Source organism: Camelus dromedarius, chromosome 16 (assembly GCF_036321535.1).
Source record: "Camelus dromedarius isolate mCamDro1 chromosome 16, mCamDro1.pat, whole genome shotgun sequence".
Taxonomy (NCBI): domain Eukaryota; kingdom Metazoa; phylum Chordata; class Mammalia; order Artiodactyla; family Camelidae; genus Camelus; species Camelus dromedarius.
The window spans coordinates 38,412,265-38,431,187 of NC_087451.1; the positions used below are offsets into that span (position 1 = coordinate 38,412,265).

The following is an 18,923-nucleotide window of genomic DNA, read 5'->3' on the forward strand; positions in this document are numbered from 1 at the left end:
TGAGGAAATGATGCTCCCGTGACCCTCTCCCTTTAGTGAGCTCTCTCTCTAATTCCAGTGAATGAGAGATGACTGTCTGTCTGGGGAGCGCAAGCGGATGAGATTAATTCCTGCCATCCCAGCACTGCTCTGCCAGCCATCCGTGGAGCGTGTAGGAATGGAGATGCTTGTAGCAGAAACTGAGCGGAAAGGCCGCCGCGCCGAAGGCCCGTGGGAGCACACTGCTGCTCTTTGCAGCGCCCTGGCCCTGCCCGGGGCAGCTGGGGGGCTCTTTGCTCTGGTGCAGGGCTGCCGCCTCCCTCTGCCCAGGTGTGCGCGGTGCTCAGGCGGGGCAGGCAGCCACGGAGAGCTCCCCTCCCTCAGGGCGCCTCTGCTTCTGAAGAGATGCTCTTGATGAGGTCTGCGATGTTCACCTTCATCCGGTTGGCTCCCTCCTGTGTCCCGTTCTGCCTGCTCATGCCAAGCCTGAGTTTCTTTTTAAAGGTGTACTTTGATAGTGGCATTGTATTATGACCATCTTAAAGTAAGACTGTTTAAAAAGAAAAATAAAACTATTTTAAAAAAACTATCATCCCTCATCTTACTTTCCTGACATACCCACATCTAGGTTTCATATGTACATATATACTTATGTACATTTGTTAAATATATTTATAATTTTTTCATGTACCCATTTTCCTGTTACCCATGTGCAGAATCTTGGCATTACCTTTAATATCTCTTCTGTTTCTGTCAATGGATGTGACAGGGTGGAGGGAAAGGGGTCAAGGGTCCAGCAAACCTTAGTCTGAATCATGGCTCCACTATGTAGTAGGAGGGTGACTTTACATAAGACCTTCTCTTTTCTGTTGGTCCATCCATCTGTCCTCTCTCATCCTCTCTTCTGTCTGCAAACATCATGTGCTCATGACATGCTAGATGCTTAAAGATCAGTACTGTATCTTCCCTTCCAGAAAATGTCACTGTCGAAGCATATTAAGTCGTGTTATGAGGATTTGGCGGATAATGCATGTAAAATGGCCCATCAAAATGACCCATAAGAGGGTGCTCAGCCAATGGCGTCTGTGGTCAGCTGGCAAGTCCTATCAGTTCTTTGACTTCTCTGGCTGGCATCTCACTTCCATTTCTTGGCAGACGGTATAATGATGGCCAATTAGTTTCATTCCTAGACTATGCAAGAAGCTTCAAATGGGCCTTATGGCCCAAATCTGTTCCATCAGATTCTTCGTGCCATCACCATCTACCCTTCAGAAGCACTGCTTTTAGTCCGGGTTACTCTTGTTCAAACCTCTCAGTAGCTGCTAATGCTTCTCAGAAATAATTCTGAATGTTTCCCGGCCACTTGGGGCCCTCGGAACCCTCGCTTGGTTCTGGGCTCAGAACCTGATCTCCTCTTGGGATCTCGGCTCCTGGCAACCCTGCCCACCTCTCCTACCGAGTCAAGTGGTTGACCCTCATCAGCTGACTTCATCCGCTGACACACGTGTGCCGGGAGTTGTAGTATCACCACTGGGAGAAGAAAAGAGCCAAGAACCTGGGAAATTCTAGCCTCCCTCCTGCAGTGAAGCCTCAGGACTCCCCCAGCGTTTCTCAGGGTACATTGTCTTTCAGCGCGGCGGCGTTCAGCAGAGAACAGTAGACTGGCAGGTTGTGCCCTTTACAACCAGACCTCAAGTTAGGAGGAAGGATTACCTAGTCATTTATTTATTATTATTTTTTGTATCCTCCACATTACACTATTCATAAACATCTCGGATGACTTATTTCTGTAATAGTCTGTTTATTGGCTCATCTTCAGAAATGCTTACCAAAACCATATTGGGTTTGGAAAATGCGTGCTATGTAGTGGGTTTGGTAGGTTTGTGGGGACTCCGCCAGTGGGAGACAGGCAAGCAGGCAGACAAAAGAAGGTGTGAGGATGTTTCTCCAGCTTTTCTTCATTTCACAGGGCTGTTTGGTGTGGATTGGGTTTATGTCTTGACTTCTTTAAGCCCAGAAATCTGCTCAGGAAGTTCTGCAAGCCACACTTCGGGATACCCACATGTGATTTATAATAAGTTATTCTCTTTATAAATGTTATATACCCTGTTAGCACAATGAAGTACGAACATCGATACACCCATGTGTGTTGGTGGAGGACAGCGCAAAGCACTTCACACTTTGATTCCTGGCTTATACGTTGGGAAGACTGTCTTAGAGTCTGTGGCCTCCCCTCCGTCTCAACTTTAGAGACGAGGACCTAAGGCTCAGGTCTCCTTGAGCCCGGTCAGTGGTGGCATTTTGTGGTTCTGTTATCTCTGAGTCCAGTCAATGCCAAAGGCTGCTGAGTCTCAAATGAAATGCCTTCTAATCGCTGCTTGTGAGACTGTCTGTAGTGAAACTGAACTGACTTGGGGCCGCATGTAGCCCTGTTTGGAAAACAAAGCTTGCCTGTTCCACCTGGGCTGTTCTAACTCTGGTTTCCTTTTCTCTCCACCAGTTTGCTGTTTTGTGGTTCACAAGAGGTGCCATGAGTTCGTTACTTTTTCTTGTCCGGGTGCGGATAAAGGACCTGACACTGATGTAAGTAGCCTGGAAACGAGTATTTTATGTTAATACAGGTTTCCGAATTTAATTTTTTTTTTTTTGGAATGCCTATACAACTGTTGTTCTGACACATCCTGGTCATGGGAAGACTTACCAATTTGTCTCACAGAATGTTGGCGTTTACTAATGAATAGATTGAGTCCTTCGGAGCCCTGGCAAGACTCCTTACGGATCAGAAGACAACTTCCTGTTACCTTGTTTGCACACTTTGACGCTGGGCACCCACAGAGGCTAAATCCACCCAATTTATACTCAGAGCTTCCACAAACACAATGCAGCTCTTTTCTGAAAGTGTTGACAAGTTATACAATGAACCTAAATCACCCTTTGTTTTTATTTCTAACAGTCGATTAAGTAATAGGGCCGTCATGGCTCTTGGCGGATGTAACACACTGTTCCTAGTTTGCTTCCTGGGATTCTTGGTACCTTTTCATTATGTGTTATAAATGTGCCTGTTGACTTAAATCATTTAGCATCTGTTTCACTGAACAAATGGTCTCCAAAGCCGCCCGTGTGTGAACACCTAATTCCATGTGTTTGTGTTCTAATTCTGCCCGTCTCAGTTGAGCTGCTCTGTTGTGTCTCTTGTTGACTGAAAAAAACAGGATCAGCAGTCTGGAGGCCTGGGAAATGCAAGTATGTGAAGTATATTGAGTGGAGAACTCAAGCTGGTACATAGGGAGTCATGTTTAAAATGGAAAAAAAAAATTGCGGGGGAGGCAGAGGGAGAAGACGCTTCTATTCCGAGTTGCTTTCGCTGGATCACTTTGCTCCCGGATGCTTAAATTATTTGCTCCAAGTGATTCCTACCTTTGGCACTTGCTCCCGTCGGGAAACTTTGATTTCCAAGTGGCTTTCTCCATGCTGGCAGGGCTGACTTCTTCCCGTGTCTGAGGGATTCAGCTCTGCGTTGTTTTGACACATGTAAGGAGGCAGTTGATGTGTTTCAGTGAAGATGCTGATGGAGGCAGCATCCAGTGGGAGCCGCCGGCTCTGAGCCACCGCCGTCCCGCGAAGACTCCCAGGATGTGGCAGCCGGAGGGAACCTCAGAGATAATCCTATTTCACATCCTCCTGGACCAGGAAGCCCAGGACCATGAGTGTTACCTACAAAAAACGCCATTTATTGTCTTCCACCCCGCCCTTTTCTGGAATGTTCTAGAATATTGTCTCCATTTTGGAGATAAAAATAGATGCAAATGAAGAGCCCCAGCTTTTCTGAAGGTGGGCCTGAAGCATCATGTGGTGGTCCTTTCACCTCCTTCCTCTAAACTTCATCCTTCCATTTTATCTTTCCTCACTTCTCTCTGGTGTTCTCCCATTTCAGCCCTGGGAAAAGGGGTGGGGAGTGCAGGCAGGTGTTTAAATGGGTTTTTCCTGTCCCTCCTTCCACTGGTTCATTCTTGAGGTTACGTGCTCTTTCTTGAGGACGAAGTATGGGGGAAGATAGACATTATGATAGCCCTCGTTAAATAGGATGCAGGTGCTCTGAGCAGGTTCACCGCGGAGACCTGTTCGAGGTGGTCGGAAGCCTTCCCCAAGGACACAGCATCTAAACCAGGCTTCAGGCGTAAGTAGGTGCCAGGAAAAAGGGAATGGTGGGCGTGTGCTGGGGCCCCAGGAACCCTGTAAAGGACTGTTCCAGACAGAGGGGAGGGGAAGCTGAGATGGCACTGTTGTGGGAAGGGGGCCAGTGAATAAGAGAAACGGAGCAGACTGGGCGTCTGATGTCTGGTGAGGGATTTTGGAGACAGTCTCAGGAGCAGTGGGGACCCAGGGAAAGGTTTTAAAGTAGGAACGATGTGATCCTGTTTACATCTTCTAAAGCTTGCTCTGGTTGCCTTGTGGAAAATGGGTTGAATAAAGGGTAGGCTTGATGTTCAGGGGAAGATGGAGAAGATGGATCATCTTGCCTAGAGAGTGTACAGAGGGAGGAGATGAGATGTTCGAGGCAGGAGAGAGCTCCGAGGGACTCCGTCCGGCAGATGGGACGGGAGAGGAAGGCAGGGAGGGGGACCAAGGAGGAGCAGCAGAGAAGTGGGAGGGATCCCAGGAGAGTGAGATGCTGACATATCCACTTCCTGAAGGGGGCTGTTGGCCAACTCTCTGGTCGATCATGTCTGTGATTTTGTTATGAATTCTGTTGGCTTTCCACACATGGACAGGTAACACATGCCGGGTTGCAGAGGGCAGACTTGTTTACCTGGGAGAGCCTTGGCTTCTGCGTGCTCCCTCTGCCTTTCAGTTGTCTTCAGCAACCCCTCTCGTGCTCAGAATTCTTACCCTGTTTGGGGATGATCCCTGGGCGGCCACCCTGCTCGGAGAGCCCGGGGCCAGCGGAAAGCCTAGCGCAGAGCTGTCTGCTCTGAAATGCACTGGGAGCCACACCTGCGGTCTGATCAGCTGGGTTCTGTTCCTGCTCATCTTCGTGTTTGTCAACTTGCTGTCGATGCCGAGCCTCCTGTTTTAATATCCTCAGAACTGAAGATGTGAGATGAATTTTTTTTTTTTTTTGAATCTGAGAGAAAAAGAAGCACATGAACTATTTAAGAAAAGTACGAAGAAATCAGCCAGTCCTCCCAGGATTCACAAAGGACTGTGCATTCTCTCCCAAGGGGAAGTTCTGCCTTTTGGTCCTTGGCGCTCAGATACCTGTGACTGGGGCTTTCTGCAGCCGGCACCTGAGACGTGACTTCCGTCTGTGTTGCAGGATGATTTTTATTTATTGTAAAAACCTGCAGGGTGCCCAAACCAAACTCACTTGGAGGGGAAGTTGGAAAAGCAAGGTGTCAGGACGCAAAGCCGAGCCAAGGATGGTAGAGGAAGTTTTAAAATCACAGGATGATGGTGCTGGAAGGGCCATTAAAGATTTTTTCTGGGTTAACCGTGCTCTGTCCATGTGGAGACTGAGGCATATCAAAGAAAGAAAATCAGATGATCTGGGGCAGCATCACGTTGCCCCTGGACTATCTGGTAGGTTTGCGGCTGATTCATTCAAGGATGTTGGCCATGAAGGGAGACGGGGAGAGAGGTTCCTGACCTGGTTGTGTGGTCAGAGGAGCACAGTGGTACCTACTACCTGGTGTGACCGTTGACCATCCTGGTCAAATGTTTAGAAAAGTGCTCAAGGGCAGGAGAAAGACCAGGTCGAAGAAAGGGAAGGATAAGGAAAAATGAAACCCGCTTTAAGAGCAAAAACTACCCCAAGCACTTTTTTCCTCTAAAAATGGAATCTTCTTAAGCTTTTTTCACACCACGGTGAATGCTTCAGATGCCCAGCTCACGTGCTGCTTTATAATGCCTCCGCCGAGCTCAGCAGACTCCAAGGCATTCACAGAGGGGCCAGAGCAGCGACAAACCTTGTGAAACCCACAGACACTGCACCTGCGCTGCCGTCTTCAAGATGAAAGGAAAGAAGTACTGAAAAATGGCTCAGCAGTGCCCAGATGACAGTAACCGGGTGAGAAGAGAGTTAAAAACTCTTTCATGCAGAGACAATCTTCAAGACTCGAGGAGCAGTCTCGCTGAATGGATGCTCACGTGTGGGGAACCTTGGAGGAGAAAAGGCTTCTGGGTTCAATGGAAGGGACCCCCTAAACATCATCAGGCCAATCTCTTAGCCCTCCCCACCCCAGAAACTTCCTACCAGCATGTCTGCAGATAAAAGCCAGGATTTCTGAGACTTTAAGTGCCACCCCATGCACCCTGAGTGGAGAAGAAAGGAAAAGGAAAGACTTTTAAAGACCTGAACACGAGAAGTTAACTCCTTCACTGATGCTGTTAATCTGGGAGCCAGGACTCACAGCGGGAGCGGGGATGCAGGCGGCTGCGGTCCGGGGCTCACAGAACAAGTCCCACTCTTCCCACTCAGTGTTGGAAAGGCATTTTGAGTTGGTGCAGGATTTGGGTTTCCCGGTGCTGGCCCTCAGAATGCAGCTCAGGGCTCTGCCCAGCACCCCTGCCTTGCATACAAGATTTTATAAGATGAAGGAATAAGACAAAACTGGTCCATATTTAGAAATAGCTCTTCTCCCTTCCTGCCCACCCCCTCCCCCTCCCCCCAGTTTAGATGTGATCCAGGGCATGGACAGGTGGAGGAGGGAGTGTCACCTCGTTTGGCTTTGGGGAGTGAGCACTGGAACTTTGTTCTCCTAACGGGACCAAAGTGCTGCTGTGTGTTCAGCCGCCATGGACCCCCTGTCCCGACGGTTCTCTCGTCCCTGCTCTGGCTGTGATGGAAAGAGGCCGACCAGGGGCGGGCTGCGGGGCAGGGTGGGGTGGAGGGGGGGTGATGCTCCAGGAAGCTGACTCTTCCTCCGACCTCTTCCCTCCACTTTTAAGGACTTCGGCTCACTAGCTTCTTTGTCTTTCAGACTGGAACTCCTCCCTGTTCTTAGAACAATCTCTGTTCCCCTTAAATTGCATCAGCTCAGGAAGCCCATCCTGCTGGAGGAAGACGAGGCGTGTGGGCTTCCAATGTGCACGCGTGTGCCTGTGTGTGTGTGCATGCATGTGTGTACCTGCAGCAGCATGTCCAGTCCCTGATCTGCGTGTTTCAGTCTGTGCCCCTTAAGTGAGAAAAGCTGCAAAGCGACCCTTGGAGAGAATCGCACCAGTCTCAGTCCTGCTGCTGAAGATCGTGTCCAGACACACCTCTCCCCCCGCCCCCTTCCATCCAGAAGTTGTAGGGAGAAAAAAGTCTTAGCTGACGTGTTTAAAATGACACAAATGCTGAACAACGATTGAAACATAATCTTCGAAAGGTTTACTCTGTGCGCTGGGCGTGTGGACATTTGGAAAAGTGAGCAGGGGAGGGAGTGCCCTGCTGAAAGGCTTAGAGCGCTGGCGGTGATAAGCTTCCCTTGGGCTTTTGTCTGCAGTTTTGTTCAGCCGTTCTGTTACTGTTCGCCTGGTGTGTTTTCACCAGGGCCCCTGTCCTGTCTGGGGAGAAACAATTCCTGCGGTACTTTGCACTTCTTACATCTGAGCCACACAGTTGCGTAGATTCAGGGGATTGAAAAGTAACATCCTGGGCCGTTACTGTCCCTGAGCTGGGAGAGAGCCAGCCCGCCTCCGCACAGGCGGTGCCAGGAGTCGGCTGGCGCCTGCCGGGGTGTTTGGAAGGGTCCAGGTGAAGGAATGAATGAACTTGGTCGATCTGACCTGGGTAGCTTTTCAAGTCTGTGCAGATCGTGAAACGGAGCCATCTGAAGCAGCTGAGAGCATCGACTGAAAGTGACTGATTTAGAACCAAAACTGGAACCTTTTACACAAACGGCTGCAAACAGCAGCGGCATCCGGTGCGTGGCCGGGTGGGGCAGACGGCCGTGTGTCCGGAGAGCAAAGCTGCCTTCTTAGCTTGATGACAGTCGCGAGGATTCTCTTGTTCTCACGTTCTTCTCGGTGTCTTAGAAACCGAGCAAAGAAAAGAGGCTGCTAGATTGTTTAAAATTCAACCTTTACATTTATAACAAAACTCGAAACATGTAAAATAAACCTAGAAAGAAATTTAATTAGCGAATCTTCTGTTTTCTCAAAGTGTGTGCTTACATTTGATAGGGAAATAAGATAATTCTGTGAGCAAAGCCCTGTTCTGTCCGGAATGTCTTGATATTTCCGAACCGACAAAGTAAAAGTGAGTTTTTTGTAAAAGGCGCAGGCACTAAAAAGTGGCATTTACAATTCAGGGTGAGGGGAAGAGAGTCCTGGAGTGGGAATTGGGAATCCTGCCCTGCCCAGTCACTGAAAACCTTTCTAGACCTCGGTGTTCTTCTTTGTCAATATAAAAGTTGAACTTGGTGGCCTTGAAAGCTGTTTTCACCCCTAAATAATATTCCATCACCAAATACTTACTGAGGGCTTCATGCTGTCAGATAAGGGCAAAGGACAGTTCCTGCCCTTCTGGTGCCTTCTCTATCATGGGAAGGATGAGTGAAGCATGCAAATAATCAGACTCTAAGATTGCATGTGACAGCTGCCATTAGTGGGGGGAGAAATAAAATGCTATTGAGTGTGGGCACGGGAGAGGGAGAGCATCTATGTAGCAGAAGAATGAGGAAGGCTTCCTAAAGATGGTGACATTTTTAGGATTTATTTCAGTACTTTTCAAAATTTCCTTTTAAAAACAAGTAGGCCAGTATTTTCCTGTTTTCCCTCCTGGCTTCAGAGTGTTACATCTTTTGCCAAATGCTGCTATCCAGTGGCATGTAAACTCAGGTGACACGCATGTACGGGAGGACCTGTACAGAGAGCACAGGCAGCAGAGACCCAGCGTGTTCTGCACGTCCTGGTGGCATCTCTCCAGGCGGACGTCTGAGGGTGGCCGTCGCCAGGTCCTGAAACCACGCTCTGCACTCCCCCCTCCCCCACCCCAGTACCATTCCATCACATGCCATGATGCCACGGGGAACCTTAAAAGGAAGTTATTTCAGGGAAACAAACCCAACAACAAAAAAAAGTCCCGTGCTAATTCTGCTCGGCAGTGGGTGGATTCTTTTATGTACCAGATTCACAGTAACAGAAGTATTTCCTACAAGGGAAGGGACTCCTGCTACTTTTGCGCCAAATTAATTTCGCTGAGAATTAAAAATAGCCTCCAGGACTTTGGCGTCCTCATCTGCAGTTCTGATGAGCTAAAGGAGACTGCTGAGGCGTGGAACTCCATTGTCCCGACCCCTCATGAATTGTGGCCAGTGAGAAGAGAGGGGTGTGTCCACGTGGTGTGACTGTCAGAGCCTTGTTTTGTAACCTGTAGACCAGAATGCCTGTTCTCAAGAGAGTGCCCCTGGGGCTTTTCAGCTTAATCCGTGGCTAGCATTGCCACTGCTCAGACATCTTTAGACTTCCTCTCTCAACGGGGTGCCTACGGCCAGGGGCACATTCTTTGCAAAATCCCCACTCTTGACAAACTGTCAGCCTTTGAGAGTGTGGGGAGACTGTTCGGGGAAGCTGCCAAAAGCCCAGTGGATCCAGATCCAAAAAAAGGGGTGTGTTTAAAGTGGGTAGTGCCATTTTTGGTCAAAAAGAAGGTCAGATGATAATGTGGAAAGTGGTTTTCTTGGGAAAGTCATAAACTGACATCAGATTTGAAGGGGACCTTGGTGTGTGAAGAGTGAGGGGCACCCAGGAATCACTGTACAGCTTCTCAGGGGCATTTTTATTAATAACCAGGTTTAAAAAAAAAAGTTGTGTTCCCTCATGCAAGATCCTGTATCTCTTCTCTTTGAAAACTAAAAGCCCAGCGGAGAGCCTGGCACAGAATGGGTCCTCGAGAAATACTCGTGGAACCAAAGAGAATGAGCAGACGAGGGTCTGAAAACCGAATTGGAGCCCTGGTTGTGTTGACCTGGTCTTGAATTCCTTGGCTAGTTGTCGCTCGGCCTGAGGCAGGCCCTGACCTTGCCCACAGCTCAGGAACGGATGTCCCATCGATGCTACGCCACCTCGCGGGGGCGGGAGCTACCCCGGATGGGCTTCCCTTCCCTCCGCCACAGCCACTTCAAACCACTGTCCTATTTGGAGTTTCGTTTTAAAAATGGTGGCTTTGGGCCATAGCTTTTGACTGGTTGGGATCAAAAGTTGGTATGATGGCTTCCTTATTTTTTTTTTCCTGACCCACATCAAGTGAATTATTAGTATCACACAGTTCGTGACATACAAACAGCCACATTAACCTGAACCTGAGAGATGGTGTCTGGTGAGCCTGCCACTTATGGCTCAAGTCATTGGAAGCTCAGGGCTAGAAGTTCTGCTGCACAAGTCATGGCATGTTTATGGAGGTGCCTGATGTATTACATGCCAGGTGCTATGAGATGCAGAGGTGAGAGAACGTGGTCTTGGTCTTCAGTGTGTCCTTGGTGGGAAGTCATACCTTGGAATGGACATGATTATTTGATTACTTCAGTGAATAACCTACGTAAATGCACCAGGCGTACCACTCACGGGTGATCACTAATTTTGTTTGTTAAAAGAGTGAATGGAAGGAAAAAAAGTTCTCTGATCCCAAAATAAAAAGAATTTTCTTGGTTTGGGTAAAATGTCTGTAAAATATTCCATGTGTTTCAGAATCAGTACCAGCCATTCCTTGATTTTAAATTAGTCTCTGGGAAGTGAATTTCCTTTAAAAAAAATTTTTTTTTGTATTGAGGGACTCTTCAGTGCTTGAAATTTAAGCCTAATAAAATTATGCAGGATGCCCGTTGAACTGTGCTTGCTGAGCGTGTGACCAGAATTTTTTTTTTTAACTTGGTGAACATTTTCTTGGTTAAACGTTGGTGGAGGAAATAACCTACTAAAAAGAAATGCGTGTTTTGTCAGTTGCATGTTTTAGATCTGTATCCTTGAAGCAATTGCTGGTTGGAGAGGTTGGTAACCGATCACAGTTCAAGAGGAAGAGAAATGGGAAAGCAAAGAACCGCTAGCTAAGGAGTCCGGGAGCCTTTAATCTCTTTCCAGTTTGAATTCAAAGGTGTGTGTCTGTGATATGCGTCCCTGTGCCAGGGTAAATAATCCCTTCATGACTCAGCGGCATGCTGGTGAGGAACTTCCATTGTTTTGAGGTTGCTGCATGAAAGAATCTATTTTGAAATGCACAGGTTATAAACCATTTTACAACAGTTGAGGGTTTGTTTTTTTTTTTCCCCATGTCATGAACATACCTGAGACAAGTACCTTTCACAGGGCAGTTTCCTTGTTGCTTGTTGCCTGTAATTTTAGGTCCCTAGCTTGTCCCTCCCCACCTCTTTTTCAAGGCAGGAAGCTTTGCAGAGTTGTCGTGGGGCAGAAATGTTTAACACATGCGAATTTCATACTTGAAAATGGAAGGAGGAGGTGGATTTCACGTTTCTAGATAGGAAGCTGTGTTATGACTCATTTGTTCTCATTCTCCTGTTACTAACATTAATCGCAAAAGACCAGGGATGCTTGAAAAAGAGGAGTTCACACAGCAGGCCTTAAAACTAGAAAGGGAGGGTGCTTTGCTTTCGCATTTGCTAAGTTTGAATGATGCCCCAAGGTTCCAGTAATTCATGGTAATCAGGTGTTTTTTTCTTTCTTCCCCATTTTGAACCAGTAATTTAGAGTAGCTTAAGGTACAGAGCTGAAAGAGGGGAAGAAAAGGGGCACGTTGAAAATTTAAACAGGAATCACATACATACATGAAACAGACCTTCTCTGCAAGTCCACGTGCCCACCGTCGGTCTGGACATAATGTGCTTTGGTTTGGTTTTGTGGGAGCCCAACGATGGGAGAGTCCAATGAAATAACCTCTGAACAAGCACACGGCTTGCCCAGTAGTGTCTTTCTGTGGCTCCTCGTTTCTGCTCTTGTCTCCTGCAGTTTATCCCCTATGCAGCAGCCCGGTGGTATTCTGCGTGTGTCAGGCAGATGGGATCAGTGCATCGCTCTGTCTGCACCCTTCAGTGGCCTAGCTCGACCATCGGAGTGAAATGCACACTCCTTACCTTGGCCAGCAGGGCCCAGGGTGACTGTGATCTGGCTCCTGTCCACCTCGCCGGCAGGACTTGCTGGTAAGCTCATTTGCACCTCGGGGCTTTGGCCCTGGTGGACCCTTGTGCACGCAGCGCACGCCCAGGACTTCCTGAAGTGCGTTTACAACCGCTCAGGTCTCTGCTCAGGTGACGCGTTAGAGAGGCCTCTGGAGATCCCATTTTGCCCTCATTATTTTCCATTAGTCTGTTCCCTTATGTACTTTTGATCCTCCTTGTCACCGCTGGAAACTTTTTTTTTTTTTTTGACTTTTTATCTGTTCCACCAGCACGAAGCACCATGAGAGCAGGGGTGTTGTCTCACTCCTCTGACCCAGAGCAGCGTCTGGCACACAGTAAGTTGCTTGGGTGAATGACTGCATTTTACTTGTACAAGAGAGACGAAAAAATCTTAACAAGGTTTGTTTCCTTCCTTCTGAGAGTGTAACTAAGAAGAAACGTCCCAGGATCAGTGGAGATTTTTCCTTTTCTATGACTGTAATGCCACACACAACACACAGTAAGAAACGGACCACGGCAGCTGAGTCTGCTGTGTGATTGGATGTATCTCCCCTCCCTGGACAGAAAGCATAGTCTTCGTAGTCTTAACGTTAAGATTATATGGTCAATAAAATTCATTAGGAAATAAAAAGTATATGATGAATCTTACTGAAGTGGAATACCCAGTTAAACCACCAGATTCTTATTGTTGTTCTAGTTAAGTGTGATCAGCATTGAATTTAAAACCTTGAGAATAATTTATATCTAATAGGATGTTCACATCGCAGGTGATGGTATGTCTGCGTATTGGCTTGGGTGCAGTGTCCTCTTTCTTAGATTTCCCTCTGCAGATGTCAGTTTCTTCTACTAACATTCTTGCTGGGCAGTGAGGAGCTGTTAACTACATTATGATACATCAGTTGCATTCAAATAGGGGCCGCTATGAAGAATCATGATTATAATAAAGACAAGGAAAATGTTTATATGGTGCTGGGTGCAAAAGCTTAGTATAAAAGCAATAAATCCTGTGATGGGGACTGTGGCAGAACTTGTGTGCTGAGGAGCAGGAACTAGACCCTTGGAAGTTGAAATCAGGATAATTTGATTTCTAAGATGATTTGACATCATTATCTTTCTGGATTTAATCTTGTCGGAAAAGTACCATTTTTTGAAAAGTTCTAATGTGACGTGTTTGCACCCCTCTCTAGTCTCATCCATGTAATTCTTTGAAATATGGCCAAGTGCTGCAGTCTCCCAGACTGTTCTCCGAATGCAGCAGACCCGCCCGTCTGAGGGCGATTCTCTGCCCAGCAGTGTGACGCCGGAGCTGTTAGTTGCATGTGTCTAGACGGCCACGTGCTAAGTGTATCTATTTGGAACACGAGTAATAGAAAACCTGACCAAGCAAAGGTTTGAACTAAATAGGGGTTTTGTTCTCATGTAACAAAATGTCCGGACTGGGGACTCCAGGGCACCTCTGGTGTCTCCAGGATTCCAGGAGCAACCCAGCCTTTTAGTTCATCCTTCTTTCCGTGTAACTCTCTTCCTTTCATTCCTGTCCTCATTGCCCTCGTGGTTAGACGGCTGCTCCGTTACCGCCCCATCCATGTGTCCAGCGGGAGGAAAGAGAAGGGTGATCAGGGCAAAGCACAGATGCGTGTTGAGTCTACTCTCTTTTCAAGAATTCCCCCAAGAAACCCGATCCGACAGCCTTCATTTACATCTCGTTGGCCAGAACTGCGTCACATAACCACCCCGAAGAGAAAACGGAAGGTTCTGGTTTTGTCTGAAGCTAGTTGTACTTCTACCCAGAGCAAAATCAAGGTATGTCGGTGACACGGAAGAGGAGGATGCGTATTGGTGGGCAGCTCACGGTGAAGTCTGTGTTCAAGTTGCTGAGGATCTCCTGCCTTCTAGACGTAACTGCCCTCACCAGCGGGGGCGCCTCACGTCCTTTTCTGTAATCCTGTTGCCGTGACTTCGTCTCAGTGCGGGAAGGATTGTTACTGGCGTGATGTTGTGAGGGGTTTCAGATACAATCCAGTTAACTGAGTTTCTTGATCTGTTGATGATAGAGAAAGGAGACAGGAATGAGGACGTCTTGGGATAAGTTTTGTTTTTAACAAGCCGCCTTTTAAAAAAAAAAAACAACTTTGTTCTTTCTGTTTGGCGATGGTACTTCTAAGTTACCTTGCAAGGAACATTATTGTTTTAATAGTGAGATATTTTGTGCTTCCAGAATGTGCTTATTCGGTCATAATATTCTTAGTACATAGTAGTTTCTGATAATCAGTAAGGTTGATTGAGTGATACACCTGCTTTGCTTCAGTCACTGTTGGTTGAAGCAGCTGTGGTCATTCAGAGTAGCAACAGAGCATCCTCCATGGGTACCAGGAATCATTTGGAGTATGAAGTGCCGTGTGGACAGCGGGCATTAAGGAAGGTACTGAGAAACTGGTATGGGTGGGAAATTACAGTACAGAGACCTAGAAAGTGAGTCAGGAGCATTCAGCACAAAGACAGGAATAAGCTGTAGGCACTGTGAAGAGCTGCCTTCCATCCTAGAAAGAAGGGTAGACTTGCCTTTGGAACTCCAAGAGACATACCCAACGACAAAGGTGTTTTAAGTAGAGTTTACTGTAAACCCCAAGAGGAACTTTCGAAGCGTAGATGTTACTGGCAATAGAAGAGGGTTTCTGCAGCAGGGAGCCCTGAGGAGTGGAGCAAGGGAGGCTAGTTCTGTTCTGCCCAGAAGGAGCAGTATGGCGCCCCTACCCTCTCTCACGTTTGAGGTGAGGCTCAGAAGGATGCTGAGTTTTCGCTCTGGAATGCTGTCCCCCGTGCCACCCGACCAGTTCTTAGCCCTCCTGTAAGAACCATATTCGGTACCCCTGACCAACCCTTCTCCTTCCCTGGACTCGTCTACCCTGCCGCATTCAGCCGCCCCTCTTCCATTCTCCCTGTGCGCACCTCTCTGAAGACACTGATAACCCTGGGTGGCAGTTGTCTCTGTCTCCACCCATACGTGGCTGCCTCTTGAGGACAAAGGCCCATCTTTGTCTCCCTGTCCTCAGTGCTCACCCAGAACCTGGTGGTTTGGCTGGCTCTCAGACACTGATTGAATTTGCAGGTCAGTGATGAGAGATGAGTGAGACCCTGCCTTGATGTTATAGAGGATTTCGGTTTTGACTTTCTTGACACCAATACTCTTCTCTCAGGTTGTTGTTGAGCCAGCTTGCAGAATGGATGGTTATTGAGAATAATGGATGACACACAGTTCTTTGTGCCAGTGCCATCTAGCTTAGACGTCTGACTTCCATGCTTGTGACGTGAGGTTGAAAATTCCCCACGAGCTGTGTTCTCGAAGCTCTCTCCACATTCTGGCTTATGGATGCGGGTTCCGTTTTGCATCTCTGTTGATGGTCACAGTGTGGACCGTGCAACAGCCAGGATGCTCAGCGTGAATGTGAGTGCAAGAGGCTGCCACGTCCCCTCTTGTTTATTGAAATAGAATAACTGGAGAAAAACAAGGCAAGTTTTAAAAATAACTTGGTACACACGTAGGTGAAATAACCTTACCTCCCAGTAGCTAAGAAAAAAGAAAAATAGGTCCCAATTCTGACTCTTGTTCTGGGATATTTTTAGTATAAGAAGGCTCTTTCTTTGATCCATGAAAGAAAAATTATGCTAGAAAAAAAATATTTGGCGGGGAGAAGGCTACTCAGACTGTTTTGGTGTTTCATTTTATTTCCATCTCATCCACGAGAGAAAGGCACACAGGCAGAGGCTGATTGCAAGCACAACAGAAAAGGACAATGTGATGTTTTCTTCTCTCGTATTTGTAAGATGTGATTTAGTAATAGTACATAGGGCTGTGAGTTATTTTCTGTATGTGGCTTGGTAGATCATCTGAAGGGCCTTCTGAAGCTCCTCTCTCATAAGATACTTCCCGTTTTAATTTTATTTGGGAGAAATTAGGGTTTTGGAGTTTGCTACTAGTTTTTAAGCTTTTAAATGAATGCAATTTATTTACCGTAGATTTGAATTAATCAGCATTTCCCTGTTATTGCCACCAGAATGGTTTGGTCTGTTTCTACTAGAATCTTCTAAGGGAAATTGATGAACCTGGTAACCTAATTTTAGACCTCCTGAAACTTGGCAGGCAGGTGGTATTTATAGTATTCTGAATCAGTTCCTATCGGGTGTTTAAAAATAGGCACGTCACTAGAGAGTATGTTGAAGAAAGGATTTTAACCCCAAATCTCATGGCCAGATCTTTGTTTTTAGTCTCCTAAACTGGATATGCATTTTGGTGGCAATTTCTAAAAGAGCCTTTCTGTACTCTCTTGCTCTCTCTTTTCCTGCGAGATGCTGCTGTTGCCATGGAAACAGATCTTGGAGTTGCTTTGTTACACAGTGCGAGGGACTCCCTGAAATGGAGAGTTACTGCAGGTCATATCATCAACACAGAGCCTTTATTAAATGTTGTGCCTGATGCATGTTGTATAAAGCGTGGAACTCTGTTTTTTTTTTTTTTTTTTTGGAGCTTACGCTAAAGAAGACATCATTTTGACGTCCATAAACAAAGCAAACATCAGGGTCCTAAGCCATAGGAGCCTTGAAAAAGGTACACGCAATGAGCACATATTTTTTTCTGTTATAGGTGATGAGTTACATCCTTGGCTGGGGGCAGGTCACTACTGTGTGCCAGTTAGGGTTGGCTTACTGAGAAGAGAGGATTTTGGAAGTCTGAGTGGTGCAAGAAAGGAGCAAGCCAGAAGTTAAAACAATTGTTGGAAATTCCCAAATTTCCAGCAGAAATTCCCCACAGCCATTTAGAGGTGGAAACTGGCTCCTGAGATGAGAAACGGCTATGCCTCATCGTTTGCTCTGAGGCTTCCAATTAGAATGTTTTGCTGGTAGATTTGCATATCGTAAGTTAGCCCAATCAGGTGTTAGCAGAGGGTATTTTTACGATGTGTGTGATTCCACTGACTCGGGTCTGGGTGGGTAGAGCAGTTGGAAGGCGTGGTGGGCTCTCAGCCCTGGGTTTTTGTCTCTTGCCTTCTCACTTGCCAACAGATACCATGGCCTCCCTGGTCCTCAGTTTCCTCACCTATCAATTGGTGATGCTCCCATCTGTTGCGGTGAGGTTTAAGTGGGGGGATGATGATAAAAGACCTTGTGCTTGGGAACTGCTAACTCGCCCACACCCTTCAGTATTCCCAAGGGCAGTGGTTCTCAAAGTGGGATCCCACACCTGTTTCTTCAGCAGCATCTCAGAACTTGTTAGAAAAGCCAGTACAGTCATCCCTCACCCCCCCACCCCCAAAGATACCAAAATCTGCAGATGCTCAAGTCCCTTGTGTAAAACGGCATAGTATTTGTATGTAACTTATGCCTGTATTCCCCTGTACTTTAAATCATCTCTAGATCACTTATAATATCTAATACAGTGTAAATGCTACGTAGGTAGTTGTAAAGACAGTGTGAATGTTGTATAAATAGTTGCATGGCAAATTCAAGTTGTGCTTTTTGGAACTCTGGAAAATCTTTCCCCTAAGATTTTCACTTCACGGTGGCTTGAATTCGTGGATGCAGAACCTTCAGGTGAGGAAGGCTGACTTTATTCAGGTGCCACAAATGCACTGAGTTGGCAACTCCAGGAAAGGGGCTCAGCTATCCGTGTCCAGGTGATGCGCTCTGTCTGAGAACCACCTCCCCTCGGACATGTTTCTGGGGATGGCTTTGCCCTGGACACAGTCCATGTTGCCATATAAGATTCTCGGTCACTCACAGAGTTTGCTGCTGCCACCATTTACAGAAGGGTATTGAACAAGGTGACTTTGGATTTCTGAGCTATGAGGAAGGGTAGAATCACTGAGAATGAAAAAAAAGCTTTGTGCATTTATCTCACTGACAAAAATCAGGTCAAATTCAACTCACTAAAGTTAATGCAGTTAGCGCCCCTTTTCCTTCTAAACTTCAGCTGTCCAGATTTACTATTTATAATTCTGCTTTTTGCTTGGGCTACAGAAACAATTAACCACACTCTCCTCTATCTCTAGTACCCTGCACTCTTGTTCCTACGTGACCATCGATTTCTGGGCTTTAGATTGGTGCCCCCAGACTTAACAGGAAAAGTAGAATGATTCCAATACCACTTGCAGTGCTATTTTAGACACAGCAAAATTCTCCAGGGTCTGTCATTCCTAATTTTGTTGCTTTAAAAAAAAAAAATCTGCTATACAGTATTATTTGTTTAAACGGCAGTGATTTAAAAGTCTCAGACCAGGGCATCACTGGTCTGTTAGGAGGCAAGGGGCCTTAGTTTATGAGATGGCTCCGATCCTGTGTGACCTGCAGCAGGATCAGGACTCTTTGGGGACTTGCCCGCTCGATACAGACCAAACTGTAGCTTCAGCTAATTTTGATTTGAAAATTGCCCCCTTAAAAAGAAAAGTCCTAAAAATGTTTGACAGTTGCAGGATTTCTGCAGCAGTCTGCACTTTCTCTAGCAAGTGTATTCACAGACGCTTAGAGAATTTGGCAACGGCTAACTCATGCTTTTATATAATGCGGGAGTACAAATAGGGCCCTAATGGTATAGTGTAGCGATGGGGATACAGAGTACAATGACTGTTGAAGTCAGAGTTCTCATTTTTACAGTCTTGACCCATGTTGTCAACATCCAGGGTAAACTCATCTGTAAGGACAATGGCAGTGTGTGACCTCAGAATTCTTTTCCTCTCATTTCTCAATTGCTTTTCACCCTTCCTTTTTCTTCAGTCCTGTCTCTAGGATCTCTAAGTATGGTGTAAATGACAAGATGAGGTTCAGCTTTTTTTTTTT

General features: G+C 46.7%; 1 protein-coding gene across 3 annotated transcripts in view; it reads left to right on the plus strand.

Moving 5' to 3' along the window:
- The window catches only part of PRKCA (protein kinase C alpha), a 360,615-nt gene that overhangs the window by 145,823 nt on the left and 195,869 nt on the right, over positions 1 to 18,923 (plus strand). For all 3 annotated transcript variants that reach the window (XM_031468919.2, XM_064495637.1, XM_064495636.1), the window contains one exon: positions 2,480 to 2,562. In XM_031468919.2, the coding sequence (XP_031324779.1) occupies positions 2,480 to 2,562 (83 nt within the window). The remainder of the gene's footprint in view (positions 1 to 2,479; positions 2,563 to 18,923) is intronic.